Raw genomic sequence first — 20,900 nt, 5'->3', positions numbered from 1 at the left:
TCAGGGGCTGATAGAAAGAGCAGGGAATGGCAACAAACAGGTGTCACATAAACCAACCAAAACAGCCAGGCTGCATACCATATAACATCAAAATTCCCCACTTGTTTGAAATATCTTCAGTGGTTATCAGCTCAAACTGGTATTTCCTTCCATTTTTCCTCTACCATCTCCTAAATTTTTTATCCCTGTCATAAGGTACAGTGCTAGCAGCACTCACTGCAAGGTTATACTAAACCCAATTATCCAGCAGTTACACAGCTTGGAATGCATTTTTTAAACTTCATGAAAACTCCACTGTTTCCCTTCTCATATCACTGTTAAACAGCAAAAGAGAGGCAAAGATCTGAATAATTATGTGATGACAGTTAATTACTGACAACACAAGAAATTGTGTCTTACCATTTCTCACTAGCTCCTTATTAAATGCACTTGCTTCACAGTAGCTTCTTCCTTGTGAAATGGGAACTGTCTTCATATCACCTGCCCTGCAGGCATCAGTACTACTTAGTAGTGTCATAGTTATAACATGGATTAGTTCTTTAACAATTGTCCTTGTGCAGTGTGGTCCACTGACCAACCCATTGGAAGGAAAAAAGAAAGGTTTTAAGTGACAAGCAAGTTCATTCCAGTCAGAGACACAGTCCTGGTCATCTTTACAGCCATAAATTAGTTCCCCATTCTGCAAACAAGGAGGGAAAAAAAAAAAAAAAGTATTTAAGTACTTCATGAAACCCAATTATTCATACTTGGTTCATCAAGGCATCAGATTCAATATTTTAAAGCACAGAGCACGGAAAAGTGTTACTAGTTTAAAAGTCTGCATACAAACACACACATTCTCAATCTCTTATAAATTTGCCTTCTGAAGTTTTATCAGATACCACAAGTAACAACCTTTGAATTAGGACCAAAAGCCCATTTAAATCAAGTGCTACTTTCCCAACTTAACTGTAAGTAATCAGAACAATAAAAGTGAACTGATACTGAGCACGTTCTCCTTTCACTTCTTTCTGAATAATGTCAACAGTGAAAAAGCACCACGACAAGCAACCTTCTTCTAAAAGCCAGACTGGAAAATGGAATGCTGTAATAAGGGACATAAAAGGTGTGATAGTTACCTGTACTAACAGAAAAAATAGGAAAGTTCATACAGGTTTAAGAAACTCAAATAGTTAAATACTGGAAATGAATTGTAAAGAATATTTCCTAGAATTAATCTGAAAATCTGCATAAGCCATCAGTTACTGCTTTGTATTTTTCCTACATTAATGCCATAGAAAAGCTAACTTTTGCTTTCCTGAGAGAGGTATACTGTGCATTTGGTCTGCATGAATGCCACAACAGTAATTTAAAGTATTTGCAGCAACATGCAAAGTTCTCTACCTTCTTCCTTCTGAAGCAGCACATAAAGTTTTACAACTCTGGTCATCTTTAAAAGTCACTGTCTATTAATTGCTCCTTGGCAACTCTTTCAGACTCACTAGCTCTAAGAAGTGATCACTTACCAGTCCTAACTTGAAATCTAACTAAGAATTTTCCTGTTTTTTTCTGTTGGTGGGGTCCAATAGTGATGGTGCTGATTCGGAAAGTCTGAAGTAGGATCCTGACTGTTCAGATCGTGAAGTCAAATTGTTTAAAAGCCAAGGCAAAAAGAAAGCAAGCAGAGAGATTTGACTGTTTTACCTTAAATATTTTCAAGTTGTTCTGTGGCTCCTGTAATAAGCTCTTCAAAGCAAAGTGCATTCTCTGTTTATTTCTAGAGGGAAAAAAAAAAAGCATATTTTATCACAGCCCTTAGATGTTTACAGTCCTGCCTGGAGGGCTCTATGGAATCAGAACTGGCACCTGAAGTGAACACACCTATTAAGCATGTTGCTCACACTGAAGTTACTTCAAAGACAAAGTGACTGTTTACAACTGGGACTTCAAATCTGAGTACTAAATAGCTCTTAGGTTTATTGTTATGTAGCAAAAGGCACTGGTGCATTAATAAGCAACTCTCAATTCTTTAAATAGGTGTAAGGAGATTTACAGTGAGTATTTCTGGTGCTGTATACCTCAGATAAAACAGGCATGGATCATCCATAATACCAGAGTGAAAGTCAAGGTAATCTGAGAAAGAAATCTGTTACACAGATATTTTCTGGGGAAAACACCACCACAAAAATCAAATTACATATTTCCTTACCCTGAGAAGAGATCCAATGGGCAGTATTTGCTTGGTCGCTTCCATTTTCCATTTGCTACCTGTTGAAAAGCCACACCACTTGTTAATCTCTCTTTCTGCAGTAACTACTCAGTTATTTTCATGGTCAGGTGTGTGGCACTAACATCCTGTCTTCAGAAGTCCCATGATATTTAAAACCCTTTGAACGTGAAATGCACAACCACTGTGGGTCTTCCTGGTCATATTTAGCTAAAAGTAACTCAAACGGCATTCACAAACAGAAAGTGTGGCAAAAGGTCACATTAAATTACAGCAAGGAATATTTACAGGATTTCCAGCACATAATGGACATCAGTCAAATGGATTCCCTGTGCATGAGGTGCTGTTATGAGCTACAGAATACCATGAATCACTGCGCATTTGGTGAGCTGCACTTGAAAAGAAATTCGACATCTGAGTTTACCCAATCAACAGTGTTAATAGTCCTCAAAGGCTAATACTGTATTTGTTTGCTTCCAGCTTCCCACAGAACTTGTTCCATCTCTCACTAAACAGATTCACACTCAGCAATTCAGATGTGTATCCACCTACTATCTTTAGTCATATCAGAAATTTAAGCAAGTTTCAACAGGGAAGCAAAACTGGAATAGCAAATAAAGCACAGTACAGCCAGAGAAAAGCAGGATGACTTAAATTACCTTTAGATGCTGATGCATACAGTAACGACACACCTTGTGCTTTATCTCCTGTGAAACGTGGCTGGAAAAAGGAATGAAGCCACACTTTGGCTAAAACAAACAAAAGATTAGGTATGTAAGTATATATTACTTTATAGCAATGTAAGGGCACACAATATGCAATTTTTTCCAATTAAAGGAAAATTAGAAAAATACACTAGCCAACATCCAACACTTAACAGCTGTATAATATTCCCAGTTATTTTAGAGTCCTCACTTAAGAAATGAGGACACACAAAACAGCTGTGGCCTGCAAAAAAGCCTGGTAAAAATGGGGTATTTCCCAAGTTTTAAGAGATCAGGAAGTGGAAGAGGGAGGGGAACATTTCATCCAATGAATCACAGTGGAAGCAGTGAGCTCTGCCTTACCCCACCTGCTGCATTCATTTGCAACTGCTCTGGTCAGTATGTACTTAAACACAAACCAAACCCCCAGAAGGATCATCTCCTATTCCATACCTTAATCTCTATGCAGAGGATGGGCCGGTGTTCCACAAAACAATAGGTCTGCAGCCTGGTCAGGTTAGGAAGGCACATGGCATAACCACTAAGAGTGTCCATATCTTTATCACAGCGAGACTCTGGAGGAAACAAACAAACAACAAAACCAAACAAGCAAGCAAATTAGGCATGTGGATTTTTAGTTACTCTGTAGTTATCTCTTTCACAAGGTCGGGTGGGAACCAAAAAGAAGAACGATAGGACACATGTTAGCAGGCTTCAGCCATTTATGCACTTGAATAAAATTTGCCCTCCCCATTCATTATCAACAGTCATTCTCAGCTTCCTCAGCACTGCCACGCAGCACTTGAGGCACAGGGTGTGTCTCAAGAGCTACTTTTAGTGCCTGGATTCCAGCTCTTTCCAAGAAAGGTATCAGTGAGGCCTGAAACAGCAAGTGAGTGCATTCAGCTGGCCAACAACAGGTAAAGAAATGACTGTATTCAAAGACATGAAACTGCATCAACTACCATTCTTCAGTCTAGTCAAGAGGAATCTGGGAGAACTGCAGGAGTATCATCAACTGTTCAGAAGTTCAGGAGAAAGTGTAAATCTAAACAGAACCTGCAAGTGGCTTTGCTCAACTCCTCAGTCTGTACAGAGTCCCACACCATTGCAGTGTTCATATCAAAATAGTAATAGGTGAAAAGGAACACAGAAGGAACAAAAGCTAGCGTCCCCCTCCTCAAAACTTCAGATAAGAATTTCCTCTGCTTAAAACCACCTCTTTAAAAATAGCACTTTTTAATATCTTCCAAATTAACAATCCTGAGAAGAAACAAAGTAACAAAATTATTTCAGACTAAGAGGCATTTTGTAGACAAAGCCTGTAAGTAACCTCCCTCCACATGCATCCTTAGGAACAGAGAAAGGCCTGCAAGATTTTAATTCAAATTTAACAAGAACATACACTCCCAGATTTTCAAATATCTAAGAGACACAAAGAATACATGTGTTCTGTTATGGTTTCCACTGCTAACAAAATATTCTGAAAAACATAATTTTGAAAAAAAAAATAAATAATAATATCAGCTGAACAAAAATGAAGCCTCATAAAGCATTAGCCTGCAGCTACATACTGTACTTCACTAGGATGTGCAAGAAGAAACCTTTCACCAACAAAATGCTGGTGTTTGGTTTTCTTTTCTTAGCTGAAGCGAGAGTACATCCACATTCAGCTGAAAGACACTTGTCAAACCAGACAGACCCAGAAATCTGAAGTATTGGAGGTGGTCTTGCATGACTTAGGCTTATGTGAAAAGTAATAGTAAAGCAAATTGTTTCCTCAAAGTTTAAAAGAAAAACTCCTGTTAAAAACCAGTGAGATCTGCAGTTGTAAGGCACTTGGACAGCTCCTGACAACCACATCTCCTCCTCTAAAGAAATCCCCAGGAGCTGCAGTTGCAAAAATTTTAACTGTAAGAAACAATACCAAATTCTATCATTCACTTCTATCAGTACTGCTGATTTTGTAACTTTTATTAGACACTACTTACTTTCCTTGCTGATTTCTGGCACTGTGGAACTGTTTCTCAAAAAGATGAGGACAAGTTAGCAACAGAGAGTGTCCTGTACTCACTATATATAAATTAATCCAAATTTTCCCTGGATCAAAGACATCAAAGTACTGTTTACAGTACTTTAATACCGTATTTTTCTTTAAGGAACTTTGCTGAAGCAGGAGTTTCTGGCTCTTCTCCAGAACATTGAGAACCTACCATGAGCACCTTCTCATTGCCCTTTTTAGAGCTTACACCTCAGTGTACTTTTAACTATACATGAAGAATGATCACACAGGTGTTGCTGACTAAGCATGACAACACCAAGTTCTGTAGTGCTTCACTTCACACCAAACAGAGATTGTTAAACTGTGAGTCCTGCAGCACGATCCATAAGGTTGCACAAGGTCAGTGCACCCTTCCCTTCACATACTTGTCTCCTTCAATCCCCCCTTTCCAGGGAACTTGTGCCTCACCTCTATCTAGAGACCCCAAAGTACTATGTAAAAGCTGGGAGTAATCAAGGACTGCCCCATGTCCCAGGGGCGCCCACTGAACTTCAAAGGCAGCACAGCCTGTAACACCGTAAGTCCTTGGAGCAAGACATGCCCAGGGATCAGGACAGAGATGTGGAAAGGCGGAACATTAAGCTGCACACTGCTCAAGTGCTGTAACTCAAAGGATGCAAGATGCTTTACCCCAAGTAAAGCCCTGCAGAGAAGGACGTGGGGGTGCTGGCCAATGAGAAAATGAACATGAGCCAGCAGTGTGCGCTCACAGCCCAGAAAGCCAACCGTATCCTGGGCTGCATCAAAAGGAACGTGACCAACAGGTCGAAGGAGGTGATCCTGCCCCTCTACTCTGCTCTTGTGAAACCTCACCTGGAGTATTGTGTGCAGTTCTGGTGTCCTCAACATAAAATGGACATGGAACTGCTGGAACAAGTCAAGAGGAGGGCCACGAGGATGATCAGGGGACTGGAGCACCTCCCGTATGAAGATAGGCTGAGGAAGTTGGGGCTGTTCAGCCTGGAGAAGAGAAGGCTGTGTGGGGACCTAATAGCAGCCTTCCAGTATCTGAAGGGGGCCTATATGGATGCTGGGAAGGGACTCTTTGTCAGGGACTGCAGCGACAGGACAAGGGGTAATGGGTTAAAACTTAAACAGGGGAAGTTTAGATTGGATATAAGGAGGAAATTCTTTCCTGTTAGGGTGGTGAGGCACTGGAATGGGTTGCCCAGGGAGGTTGTGAGTGCTCCATCCCTGGCGGTGTTCAAGGCCAGGTTAGATGAAGCCTTGTGTGGGATGGTTTACTGTGAGGTGTCCCTGCCCATGGCAGGGCGGTTGGAACTAGATGATCTTGAGGTCCTTTCCAACCGTAATTATTCTATGATTTTAAGTGAAATACAAACACTGAAAATAAAACAATTTAGTGTGGAGTTTCTGAAGCTATCTTTCTCCCATAGCTCTGCTGCACAGTTCAGGAGAAGCAGCTGACAGAATTCAAACAACTATTTCAGGACACATTTTCCACCTCCCTCACAGACCTTTGATAAGGACTCCACAGCAAGGTGAAAACTTGTTCAAGACTTAACAAGCACAGGCTTATAGAGGATCCCTTTCTACAGTTTGGTGAAACTAACATGAGATGCAATTCTAGAACACACTTGGTTTTTCCGCAACAAATTCTGAATCTGTCATTGTCTAAATATTAAAAAAAGTTCTCATATTCCAAGGTATGATGCTTTACAGATGAGGAAGGGTCTGGTTTTAATGCTATCTCTGGCACTTACCCGGCCGCTCTGGCTGAATTTTTAAACAGAGCTGTCTTACGAAGTCTAAAGGCAGTTGAATAATTTCCTATTAAAAACAAAAAAAGAAAACATTTCAACACAAAAAATTAATATCCCATTTGGGGGTCTTAAAATGGCATACCAAAGTTCAGTGGATGTTATCAACCGAATATTAAGGCAAAGAGTCAGCAGCTTCCCCCTCTGATTAACCATCTGTATGAAGACCTGCAACTGCAATCAACTGCAGTACTTACTCCACTATGAAAACTAGACCTAACTTAAATAAATGCACAAGAACATTTTCAGTGACAGTTTCACGTGCATGAGGAAACCTTCTGCGTTTTGTCCTTCTCCCAAATGAAGAAGTCCCATTTCATCCCATCTCAGATCTCACTTCAACCCTTCCAAGGTAGAATTGTGTAACTCAGCTTCTGGAAGATGCTGTAACTTCTCCACTCAGATATCTGATGTTCAGGTTAACTAGACCTAGCCACCCCAAAGAACAGAGTGGGTGACAAGAAAAAGGTTACCTCTGACCGCACAGAAACTTACACAGTTTACATGAACCAGATTTCTCCCTTTTTTTTGCAGTGCCTTTAACCTCATGCATGGTAAACAAATGACCACTATTTCAGGCTACTTTTCATTAAAAGTAGCTATTTCAGGCTACTTTTCAGTAGTAGCCTGAAACAGCTCAGACTACACAGTACAATTCAATCACCTCATCAGCACAGAGCAGGATCTCTGTTTAGATCCAGATGCTTTTCATGTGTGTTTATCTTGCTTAGGAATATCTGCGAGCCCTGTTAATTCCTTTTACTGGCATTCAGTTCTCCCCAAAATGCATCAGTGTTTACAATGCATAAGCCATTTATTTTAAAAATAAAACATTTACCCCATGGTGAACATAGTTTTCCCCGAAGAACTGCTTCATGACATGTTTTCCAAAGTCTACGATGTTTTGCAGATGGTGTAGTGTTTCCTCTGAAGTCTGGAAGACAAAAACAGGGTAATTTAACTATGAAATAATGATAAACACCACTCGGGAATACCAACACATACCAGTCAACGATTTAGCAAAGTAGTTTAATTGCCCTACTGAGTTTGGTAGGTCAATGCATGTTGAAATTAAACAGACATGTGAAATGTGCTACATTTGATTCCCTACTGCTGCCTGAGGGGCTGAGATATAAACAGGAAAACAGTCAGAAGAGATCAATCTTAGATTTCAGGGGGAAAAGGACAGAGAAAAGAAGGTGAGAGAGGGGGAGATTACTCAAGATCTACTCTGTGTTTGACCATTATTCTTAAAATAGCTCAAGGAACTGTTAATAGTCAAGAGATGCAGAGCATGCCTTCCTACCAACAGGTTAAGTGCAAGTGAGGCTTTGAATATTAGAAAGTATGGCACTTAGATATTTGGAAGAGAACGGCCACAGAAAGTGACACACATCACAAACCTCTGCAGGAACAGGTACAGAATGTGCCATCTGTCCCATATCCTGCCCCAGACAATGAAAAATCTTACTATAATGTCATATTCTGTTAATTTTATGTTATGTGCCTATAAGGAAACACCATAGTTCTTCTACAAGTCCAAAATTCCAAGCTAGGTAAAAACAAAGCTAAATGAGCACTACTAGGACTGCAACAGTAGTGCAGTTTGACTGTGAAAGACTTCTGCTTGTGAAGAAGCAGCAGAAAAGCTTTACAATAATGTTACCCCACTCCCAGCATACTCTGATTCTCTGCACAGTATCTTATTGTAATGATTTGTCTCCAAGCTCCTGCAGGCCTTAATAACACAAAACCTACAGCCTACCACTGTACACTATAAAGCACTGAATCATACAGATCTACTCTTGTAAGTAACAGTGGAGGAAGAGAAAGTGCAGCACTCACATCCAAGTTAAAAAAAAAAAAAAATCAGAAAGGAAAAAGAACACAAGAGGGAGAATACAGAAAAAGATAAACAGCAGAGTAAGAAAAATAAAACACTAGGAAGGACAACACTCAGATAAGGACAAAGTCTAGAGAAAGGACATCCAACATAAGTTAAAACTTTTCATGGGTAGAAGGAGACTGTCACTACCTAGGCACTCTTACAAACTCTGTTGTATAATTCCATGACAATAGGAAGGTTTCTTTTCTACCAAAAGCATTTGTTATCTAACAAGCTTACACAAGTTGTGCAGGATTACAAAAGGTTTTGTTACTGTAACACAGGTCTGCTAAGACTACCTCCCCAGTCTATTCTGCCTCTAGCAGGATTCAATTTCCAGACTGACGCAGCAACACACAATGCTGCAATATGTAATAACGCTTTACAGGAAGAAAAAAATTACTACAGTAATATACAGCACTATATAGCTGCTTAAGTAACGTACTGTGCTACACTGTTACTTCAGTATGCAAAGCATTAACCAGAAACCCAATCCTTTGCAGCAAGTAGGAAAAACACAATTTTTCCAAAGCACTTCACAGCATTTCCATCATTCTTTAAAGGCCAGGACAGCGCTTATTGTGTAAAATGTCTGGCATATTGTATGTTGACTTGTTTCTCTGAACAGCTTTCCCTGCATCCTTTCAAGAGAGCCAAAATAAGCCTGGAGTCTCTTCACAATAGGCAATCTTCCACTGTTTGAGTTTTAGAACAAAACACACTCTGTGATGCCTGAGTGACTTCCTCAGCTGCAGTCATCTGGTCTTCAGAAGTGTATTTGAGGAAAAATAATAAATAGGCAACAAGATGCACAAGCAGGCCACCCACATGGGTATGCAAAAGGATATAGCCTTCTATTATTTTTTTTTACATGCACATGTATATACATATTGGTAAATAAGCATTTCCGAAAATCAGGACATTCACTGCTGCTGCTACTACTACAAGGAATGATTCACCAGTTAAAAAGATCAATACAACTTTAAAATTACAAACCAAGCTTATGACACCTGCTCACGTATTTTATAAACTCTGAACACAACAAAAAACACCTAACAGGCTACTGAAGCATCACCTTTCAACACTGCAAAATGCTCAGATGAAAAGCTTTTGAAGGACCCATCATTACTGCCAGCTCATTTAGCAAAACATCAGAAATCAAACAGGTTCCCTAAAATCAGGCAAACCCCCAAAAAATTCATGCAGAACACTCATATACTAAAATTAGCAATATGCAATTAAAATAGTTCCATGAGTCCAGACGCGACTTCCTACTCAAAAAATGCAAGCCCCAGCATCACATTATTTCTCATTTAAAAAAAAAAACAAAAAACCTCAAACCAAAAAACACTGAACTGTAATAAGATTACAGTTTTCTGTATTGCCACCTTCTTTAACTACCAGCTTATCTAGTCGCAGATCCCAAACAATATAAACCCAAAGCAGTATCCAGACTGTTAAACCTTTCCCAAGGGAGTACAGCAGATGAGACTAAGACTTGTTTGTCCACATCCAAATTTCAGTATGTGTCTTACCAGAAAATTCTGCCCCAACTGCTTCTTTCAAAGTTGTTTACATTGGATGAGCTACAATGTCATGCACAGACTTAACACAATATATATTTATCCTAACTCATCTAGCACTAGCCAGGAATACAGATTACACCTAAAAAACATCTTCCCATCTCCAGCATTCAAGAACCCAGCATTCACACACTAACAGAATGTCATGCCCAGGAGATTTTGTTCTTGTGCTTCAGCATCCCAATCCAAAAAGTTATATGCATGCCACAGAAGCATTATCAACTTCAATACTGTGGTGGGTAATTGTGAAGTGTCACTTCCTGCCTGCCTTTGTGACCTCATCATACTTTGTCAGGTTTTTTAAAAACAATTATTATGCAACAAAAAAAGAAAGAAAGCTGGTACTCAGTGGTTTTTTTTTTCTTAAATGGCAATCAACTGACTTTTTACTTAAACTTGTGGTCTAATTCTCCCTTGCTATATTAAAACTTGAGATAGGCACTGTTTTCCTTTCTTCGAATCCACTGGCTTCTTCCCTGTTCTTGTAAAAACTCTAAACGTTATTATCGTGGACTGCTACAGAAGCACAGGATACATTTTTGAAATCCTGCCACTACAAACAGATCAAAAACTTAGTTGAATCACACTTCAGTTTTACCAGACTTTATTTCAAGTAAAATAGAGGCAGAAAGGCCACTAAACAACTCCTACACACACTACTGTGTTATGGGGTTTACTTTCTGCTGATCTACTTTAGGAACTTCTCTTTTAAGCCTTGTTAAACTGAATGCATTTTGCATTCATCTTCCCGATCTAAAGCAAAATGCCCTTCCCGTACATTTACTTCACGTTCATCCTTGTTCCTTTTTTCCTAAAATGAAGCACTGCCCCCTAGCTCCCAGTATAGCCAGATCCTTTTACATTTCTTTCTCATCAGAAATGCCTGCCACTGAACAAGACAAAGTGGTTCAGAAGCTACTGTAGCTCAAACCACTCCCTGTAATCTCCCAGATAACACACCCTAAAGACTACTCATGAGGTTGAAGAAATGGCCAAATTTGAACCTCCTGCCTTTTGCGCTCTCTTTCCTTTTTTCTTCTCCTTGGAGCACTTTTATTCTTGCCCTCCACCTTTGATCCACGATCATTTTATATCCCTGTTAAAGCAAATCTAAGGTAAATCATTTCAGTTCCTTCTCAAGCAGAAAAACCTTCTGCCACAGCCCAAGAAACTGGTAGACTGTGTCCTGCCATGTCCTTTTTGCAAGAGACAGGATGCTAAAACCACTCACTGGCAAAGGCTATTCTGTGAATATTTTGTATCTTTGTCCAAATTCCATGGCTTTTTAGCTACTGAGTAGGCAGTCCACAGCACACCTTTATCATGACACCAGTCCCGTGCTGTTCCTCTTCAATCCCACCTAGCAAGAGTCAGTGAGACTACGACTTCTTCCTCAGCATCGCCATACTCCCATATGTAACATTAACACTCCCTCTGTTGCCAAAGCCACCCTTACAGGGATCGTGCCTTCTACACACTGCAGTCTTAGAATCTGTTCCACACAAAGGCCTCCACATCAACAGTCACATAATCTTAGTTATGTAAGACAATCTCAAATTTCCTCCTTTTGCCAAAACTCCTGGAACACAGCCACACTGCAAAATAACCCCATGTTGAATCTTACCTTGTTCTGGTTTGGGGGAGACTTCAAAAACCGCAACACCACACAGCGCTAAAGAAAGGAAAGAATATGATTTCATTAGCATATAAGTACATGATAATTTCTATAACAGTGCAATTGTCTGATTTCCCAACCTACCTCAGCTGAAGAATTGAAGGTGGGGGAGAAACAGGCATTCTAGATGGTTATTTCATTCAACTTGAAATCAAACACATCAATGCCTGTTGTCAGATTTTGCATCACTTTAACAAGGCAGCCACTCTGTGTTTCCAGTCACTATGTGTAACAGTAAATACTTCCTTAGCTTATAGCACTGCTCTGAAAATCTGGTAAAACACAGGTTCAAGTAAACAGAAAAACACTCTACCATTTTCACACCAAAGGTCTTTGAGGGGGAGCAAGACCAACTTAGATGTCATCTTCTTACAGTATCAGTACAGCATTATGAAACATTTAGGAGATACGTTACCAGCAGTAGCTACACAGCTCTACTTAACACTAAAACCTGCTACTTCTACACTTCCAAAAAGTAAACATGCAACAGGAGGACAAATGAAGCAGGTTTCCAAATATTTTACTTTTCTATCAGATTTTGTCACAATTCAACAACCTTTGTATTTCAAAGCATACAAATTCTAAACACATCCTCAGCCTTTATTTTTAAGAGTTCAGATAAAAACATTTGCAGATGTCCAAAGTAAATTAGGCTTTTAACCTTAAGGTTATTAAAGGAGCATCTTCCATCACAGAAGTCACCTGAAGTACCTTTCTTTCAATAAAATCTTGCCGAGATAAACCATTACACTTGGTAAATTGACTTTTTATATTAAAATCAAATTTTGACATAGTATTAAGGAAGCTGCAGCCTCACTAGGCAAGACAACACGTAGCCCTGCCTCAGATTAGTCAGCCTCTGTTCCTCAAGATATTTATTCCCTCTGATGTACTTCAGCCTATTCAGATAAAATGTGGATAAAACCAACTGGGCTAACCAAAGGTAGAGATGAACAGCTGTTTTCTGGAGTTTCAGTGTCTCCATTTGGACCTTTCCTAAACACACCAGAAAGGATTACATTTTATTTAAAACATCAAAAAAGTACTCTCAGATTTCCTGACAAAGATAATGCAGGCAAAATGTTATGGCTACACTTCAGGTTTATGGAATCTAAGTTTTTTCCCTACCAAATGACTTTTCCCTACCCAAAACCTCCCTCAATGTGACAGCACCAGATATATTCCACATTTCAGGGCTGAAGACCGTCTCTGGACAGTGCTGAGTGGGAGAGAGCTGCAGTTATCTTTAATTACTAACATGTACAGAAAAAGCAGGAGGAGAAAAGCAAACGAGATGACAATCCAAAATACTAACAAAACAAGACCCAGATTCAGACATTGATAGTGGAACTCAAAACCAGGCCCTTCAATACCCAAGAAGTCTCAAGCCAGCAGGAATCTCTTAGCTCAGCCACAGCCGGAGCACACTCTCAGGTAAAAGGATGCTTTCTGCATTTTGATTCAACTTGCTCTGCAAAATCTATACAGCATGAGTGTTCCAACAAACTAGATAAACTGAACACTAGTTATGATCCCCTGGATTTGACAAATTTGCTGGGTGACACTTATTCTCTTTACCCTGCCCTGACCTCCACTGCAAGTGGATAACAGAGCTCAGGTCTGATGAGCCTGCACACTCAATGTTACTTTTACTGTGTTTCAATGGTTTGGATCCCCCGCTTTATTCATAAGCAACCTGATTAGTAATGGAGGGACCTAATGATAACTTCTCATCAATTCAGAAGCTTCATTCCATAGCACTTCAGGAGTGTTGTAGATATCCACTATTTGCTTCCCAACCAACAAGCTTCTAACATTGCTCTGGAAAATCCAATTGCTCTCACTGGATGCACCACAGTATTTTGTTCATTACCAAATCACTTCTGAAGAGGCATGCTGAGATAAAATGACCAAAACTATATACGGCAAAAGAACACACTGCTTGTCTAAAGATGTCAAAAGGAAACAGCAAAGGTCAAACGAAACTTTTCACTGACCAGCCAGCTCACACTGTGCCTTAGTAAAGCTATTACATTATCAGATTAAAACCACAATAAAACAGAACAAAAAACCCACCACCAAAACTTTTTTTAGGGGAAGTTTTCAGCTAGGTTCATCCTTTTGTGCAATTCAGTACACAGTTACACAAATCCACTGCCACAGTACAAAGGTTAACCCATTAGATACCAAAACCACCGACTGCTTCAGAATTATTGCCACTGAAAATATTGGCCCACATATTTCATGCTATTGCATTACTGATTCACTTGACTGATTCTTTACTTGGAAATGTTGTGGGTGGTTGTTCCCATGAGGGTTTTGTCAGTTATCTTAAATGCCTTATTTTAAAAGCCTCATGCTCGCAGGCCCTTATCCTCATGGGGGATTTCAACCACCCTGACATCTGTTGGAACGATGGCACTGCACGGCACAAGCAATCCAGGAGGTTCCTCGATTGTGTGGAAGACAGCTTCCTTCTGCAAGTAATAGAGGAGCCGACAAGGAGAGGTGCCATGCTTGACCTTACGCTCACCAACAGGGAAGGGCTTGTTGAGAATGTGGTACTCCAGGGCAGCCTTGGATGCACTGATCACAAGTTGGTCGAATTTGAGATCCCCAGGAGAGTGAGAAGAGCGTGTAGCAAGCTCACTGCCCTGGACTTCAAAAGAGCAGACTTTGGCCTCTTCAGGAGCCTGCTTAGTAAGGTTCCATGGGAAATAGCCCTGGAGGGCAGGGGGGCCCAAGACTGTTGGTATTCAAGGATCACCTGCTACAAGCTCAGGAGTGCTGCATCCCAACAAGAAAGAAGTGCAGCAGGAGGGCCAGGAGACCTCCTTGGATGGATAAGGAGCTGCTGAGGAAAATTCAAAGGAAAAAAGAGGCTTATAAAAAATGGAAGCAAGGACAGGCGGCCTGGGTAGAGTACAGGGATGTTGTCCAAGAAGCTAGGGACAAGGTTAGGAAGGCTAAGGCCCAGTTAGAATTAAACCTAGCCAGGGATGTTAAGGATAATAGGAAGGGATTCTACAGGTACGTAGCAAATAAAAAACAGACTAGGGACAAAATAGGCCCCCTGAGGAAGCTTTCGGGAGAACTGGCTACACAGGATTTGGAGAAGGCTGAGGTTCTGAATGACTTCTTCGCCTCGGTCTTCACTGGCAAAGGCTCTGACTGCACCACCCAGTTCTTAGAAGGTAGATGCAGGGACTGTGAGAATGAAGACCTTGGGCCCACTGTAGGAGAGGATCTGGTTCGAGACCATCTTCAAAATCTGAACGCACACAAGTCCATGGGACCTGATGGAATCCATCCGCGGGTCCTGAAGGAGCTGGCGAATGAAGTTCTGGCCATCCTATTTGAAAAATCATGGCAGTCAGGTGAAGTTCCCGACAACTGGAAAAAGGGAAATAGAACCCCCATTTTCAAGAAGGGGAAAATGGAAGACCCGGGGAATTACAGACCAGTCAGTCTCACCTCTGTGCCTGGTAAAATCTTGGAGCACATTCTCCTGGACAGCATGCTAAGGCACATGAAAAACAACAAGGTGCTTGGTGACAGCCAGCATGGCTTCACTAAGGGGAAATCCTGCCTGACCAATTTGGTGGCCTTCTATGATGGGGCTACAGAATTGATGGATAAGGGTAAAGCAGTTGATGTCATCTACCTGGACTTGTGCAAAGCGTTTGACACTGTCCCACATGACAAATTGGAGAGATACCAATTTGATGGATGGACCACTCAGTGGATAAAGAACTGGCTGGACGGCCGCACACAAAGAGTTGTGGTCAATGGCTCGATGTCCGGCTGGAGACTGGTAACGAGTGGTGTCCCTCAGGGATCGATGCTGGGACCGGTCTTGTTTAACATCTTCGTCGCTGACATGGACAGTGGGATTGAGTGCGCCCTCAGCAAGTTTGCCGATGACACCAAGCTGTGTGGTCTGGCTGATATGTTGGAGGGAAGGGATGCCATCCAGAGGGACCTTGACACGCTTGTGAGGTGGGCTGATACCAACCTTATGAAGTTCAACCATGACAAGTGCAAGGTCCTACACCTGGGTCGGGGCAATCCCAGGCACAGCTACAGATTGGGCAAAGAAGAGATTCAGAGCGGCCCTGCAGAGAAGGACTTGGGGGTGCTGGTTGATGAGAAAATGAACATGAGCCGGCAGTGTGCGCTCACAGCCCAGAAAGCCAACTGTATCCTGGGCTGCATCAAAAGGAACGTGACAGGTCGAAGGAGGTGATCCTGCCCCTCTACTCTGCTCTTGTGAGACCTCACCTGGAGTATTGTGTGCAGTTCTGGTGTCCTCAACACAAAAAGGACATGGAACTGCTGGAACAAGTCCAGAGGAGGGCCATGAGGATGATCAGGGGACTGGAGCACCTCCCGTATGAAGACAGGCTGAGAAAGTTGGGGCTGTTCAGCCTGGAGAAGAGAAGGCTGCGTGGGGACCTCATAGCAGCCTTCCAGTACCTGAAGGGGGCCTATAGGGATGCTGGGGAGGGACTCTTTGTCAGGGACTGTAGTGACAGGACAAGGGGTAATGGGTTAAAACTTAAACAGGGGAAGTTTAGATTGGATATAAGGAGGAAATTCTTTCCTGTTAGGGTGGTGAGACACTGGAATCGGTTGCCCAGGGAGGTTGTGAGTGCTCCATCCCTGGCGGTGTTCAAGGCCAGGTTGGATGAAGCCTTGTGTGGGATGGTTTAGTGTGAGGTGTCCCTGCCCATGGCAGGGGGGTTGGAACTAGATGATCTTGAGGTCCTTTCCAACCCTAACTATTCTATGATTCTACATATATATATTTGGACATCAGATTGGACATCAAAGATGTAACAAGCTTACCTGCATGAGAATGGCTCAAATCCATAAGAGATTTTATTTAAGAGGTTGTCATTACTCCTTAGCACTTTGAGAATCAAATCAACTAGATCCTTGTGTTCCCTAAATTTCATTCTCTGCATTCCCCTCTGTAAGCCCTTCTGCTGCTTACCAACACTTGTATCAATACACTACTACCATAGCAGTGTTTAGCTGATTGGATAATAGTCCCATACAGAACCCCCCCACCAAAAAAAAAACCAAAAACCAAGAAACAAACAAACAAAAAAACCCAACAAAACCAAAAAACAAAACCAAGACAAACCAGACTGAAAAATCAAGCAGAGAAATAGAAGCAATGCATGGACATAGGCAAATGTAACAGATAAAACAGAAAGAGGCTTCACACCTTGAGAAGACAAGCTAGAAACATAATGAATTCAAAGGAAGAATTCTATTTTTTTTAATCCTGCAGACCTTTCTCTGCAAGTATGTTCAATATCCAGTTAGTGACAAGAAATGAAAAATAAAGCCAGACTATCAAACATGACTACTCTTATTCTCCAAGTAAAAAAAAATTAAGTGTGACTCTCACATGAGAGCACAGCAGTTAGATAACAGATAATACACAAGGTTCTTACTGTTGCCCAAGACCATACTTGGGCTACAACAAACCCATTTCCAATTGTTACAGACAGCTCAAACAATAGCAACAAGGATACCAAAACTTGTGTCTCTCAAAACACATTCTCAGTCACTAGGCTGCTGAGATGATGTAATCAGGAGCCTATGTTCTGGAGCAGCACTATCCTTCAGCTTAAAGTCCCACCAAGAAAGGCAAACACTTCTTCAGCACCCTATCATGAAACAACTGTTTGGGTTAAACCATAACTGAAAATTAGTGATTGCTAATAAGGAAAGAAGCTGTGGGAGGGGCTGTGAAAACATCCTCAGAGAAGTAAGTCACTGGCATCACAACGACACACAGACGTGTGCACACCCATTAATGTGTGTCTTGGGAAAAAATAGTTTGCTCATCATAGTCCCCAAGAAATTTATTGGCAAGAGTTTTTCTTCTCCAAAGCAGTTACTGCAGATACTATTTTAATATTTAAACCCAATGTAATCTGTGGAAATTAGGCCAAAATATAACTGGCATCAATCCAGGTATTTTGGACTCGACATTAGCATTATGAAACCATGATGAAAGCCTACATTTATTTCTTTACAGCTTGATGCTTGATATGGGTCTCCTATTTACCAAAAATGTCTGCTCAGCTTCACTGTGATAAGAAAGCTGCCATGAGGGCCTCCTGAACTGGAGTTTTCACAGGTTAAACATAACTGAGGCAAATCTATAATCTTGATATTCCCCTTCAGAGAAAAACCTCGTTTGCATAACTGAGGTTTTTTAAAGCCTCAGTCTCTGCTACCGTATTAAAAAAAACAACAAAAAAAAACTGTGTAAAAGCTGGTGGCAGTGACAGAAACGGGAAAGTTTGTATACAAGCAAGCTCAAATGCTAGTAAAATTGTTTAGAAGTTCAGAAAGATGTCTATTTTCCTTCTGCTGTTACCACCTCAGCTCAAATGGTTTTAAAATAAGCTTCTGTATGAAAACATGAAGAATTAGCCTGTCCAAACACAAAGCCTGGGAAATATCACTTCAACTTCTGCTTCTCCAAATAAGCAGGTTCACATTATTTGTTATTACTCTATTATTATTCTGAAGACCATGCATTAATTATTTTTGACTACAGGCAAAGTGTTACTGTGATGTCTAGTTTTGCAACAGCCCGGTATAACTACAAAAGATTCTCATCTAGCTGACACTAACTTTTGTTCACATAAGCAAGATCTACTACTGGTACTACAAACAAGGCACTTTGGGAAGCAACTTTTTAGTCCAAAAAGGGAACCCACCTCTCTTCCCACATCCATCACCTCTCTTCCCACATCCATCACCTCTCTCACTCCACAGTCTCATAAACCATGGTAGCCAAAAACTCAGTGTTTTTCTAAGCACTACATGCAATTTTACATTTGCCTAGTTGTCTACTATGTTGTTGATACATTATTTTGAAAGGCACACTACAGACAAGCAGAACAAGAGAACCCACATTTGGTTTCAAGTCAGGGACTTTCAGTCATAAACGACATGGAGGATAACACTCTCAAAGACCGGTAACAAATCTTTCCCTACAATACTATTTGTTGCATCCAATTACACACACCAGCACCAACTATTACCTAAGGAAATGAAGATATAAAGTCAACTACTTTTAGTGAGAATGGTGCCTGTAAAGGCTCTTGAATTTCTTTATACAGTAAGAACTGGTTGTTTAATTCATTGTCTTCTGCTGAACCTCAGGGGCTCTCAAGAACTTACCAAACACGGCTCTAAATATGCTAAACCTTCTACCACCAGTGTATTCACATAATCGTTGTGGATTTACAACAAAGTACAGCAATGACACTACAAAAAGTGCATTATACCTAAATTTCAATCAAAATGAGGGAGAAGGGTTCAATTACACTGAACTGCTATTCAAGCCCTACCCGAATGCAGTGATACACAAATAATAATTGATGACAGTTTCAATGGTACTAAATATGAAACTATGGAATTATTTGGCTGGCATTAAGCTATTTCTGCAGCAGCACACTGGAGCTGCATGCACTATATGCCAACTAAAAGAATTATTCTGACTTTCTTTATTCCAAATTTACATTCCACAACCCCTTCAATTTCAACTCCAGTTTGAGGGATTTAAACAGAAAACAATGTCTTTTTCTTCAGAAAATGTAGCTTCTAGGAAGGAAGCAAAAGGACAAAGAGGTACCACCTTTGTATCTCAGAAAAGCCAGCTGCACAGAGTTCCTTCTTCAGTTAATAAAGCTCAGTAAAAACATGCCCACCGCACTGCCAAGGCACTTCAATAAAAGCTTACCTTTATAATAAAACAAAAAACATGTTTAAATGTCTCCATATCCAGGGTTTCAACATCCTGTGCAATGTGGAGGTATGTGGGAGATGGAAATAAGCTACTCACAGAAAAATTTTGCAGCTTTTGAATGAAGCACACAGAGCAATATTGTATACAAGTGTTGTTTCCCAACCCAGTTTTGTTCCATATGAGGTGGGTAAGACCACACAAAACAAAGTGAGGAAAGATACACTTCCTGCCAGTATGGAGGAAGTTTAGCAACTGTTCACACAAAAATGCAAGAAAGCATTCAAAAATCAGAACAATACTCTTATTTACCACAGGAGTCCCTGAAGAATAAACTTTTTATTTCTTCACATGAATAAAGAATTTCTGGCATAGCACCTGGCTTGACCACTCAGTATCAAACCATTATTTGAAAGCAAACACCACCACAATACTTGTTTTCTTTAGCACAGAGCTTACGGCTTGCATCAGACTTCAGGTACTCATTCCATTTTTTTTTTCCCTGCTAGGTTATGATCTAGATTCCCATGACAGTTAGGCATTATCTCAGGTTTCACTTCACAGCTAAGCTTTTTATAATCCTGCACTATTTAGATGGTACAAATGCCAGAATTTTACAACTGCAGTAGCCATTAGTGAGAAGGAAATGTTTGCCCTTCAGCTAAGCCTCCTACTCACAATACCTGAAATGATATCAAGTGATATACCTCCTGGTACTAGGTGGAAACACATACTAAAGAGAGAACAGAATGAATAAACCTACTGATGCCTGGCCCTCAGCATACATTACTCCAGTGTGTGTAACATGGTAGATGTCCCTAACAACCTAGCTGTTGAAAACAAGCATGAAAAAATCTGGTCCTTAACGTTTAAGTGTATCAAACACCTCATCCATGTGTCACACAGGTGAGTTATACCAACAAGAACATGAAAACATGTACTAAGCTTTCTTCCTTTAAGCTGCTCTAAACCTCTGCCTATCTGCAACAGGTATTTTTCAGCATCAAGCTACCTAGTCAGCTGTTGTTATGTTGGGAAAGGAAGTGCAGCAATAAAATGTCCAAACAGTAAGAAGGATTAGAATGAAGTTAAGTAATAAAATGGAGAGTGAGAACATGTTAGGAATTCCCAGCATCCTGGACACCTCAGCTAGAAGAAACCTTAGGCAACTTGGGAAACAGTCTCAGGCAACTGTTCAATCAAATGCTCTGCTCCCAAGCAAAACCA

General features: G+C 40.7%; 1 protein-coding gene across 1 annotated transcript in view; it reads right to left on the bottom strand.

Moving 5' to 3' along the window:
* The window catches only part of IPPK (inositol-pentakisphosphate 2-kinase), a 34,398-nt gene that overhangs the window by 7,212 nt on the left and 6,286 nt on the right, over positions 1-20,900 (bottom strand). The window contains exons 2-9 of the mRNA XM_065687066.1: positions 11,846-11,893; positions 7,592-7,687; positions 6,697-6,763; positions 3,364-3,485; positions 2,866-2,955; positions 2,189-2,247; positions 1,684-1,756; positions 400-679 (exon numbers count right to left, since the gene is read on the bottom strand). Coding sequence (XP_065543138.1) covers positions 400-679; positions 1,684-1,756; positions 2,189-2,247; positions 2,866-2,955; positions 3,364-3,485; positions 6,697-6,763; positions 7,592-7,687; positions 11,846-11,893 — 835 coding nt within the window. The remainder of the gene's footprint in view (positions 1-399; positions 680-1,683; positions 1,757-2,188; positions 2,248-2,865; positions 2,956-3,363; positions 3,486-6,696; positions 6,764-7,591; positions 7,688-11,845; positions 11,894-20,900) is intronic.

The sequence above is a fragment of the Lathamus discolor genome, chromosome 7 (assembly GCF_037157495.1).
Source record: "Lathamus discolor isolate bLatDis1 chromosome 7, bLatDis1.hap1, whole genome shotgun sequence".
NCBI classification, from domain to species: domain Eukaryota; kingdom Metazoa; phylum Chordata; class Aves; order Psittaciformes; family Psittacidae; genus Lathamus; species Lathamus discolor.
Note: the sequence above shows the minus strand (reverse complement) of the source record. Positions and strands in the feature narration are given on the sequence as shown.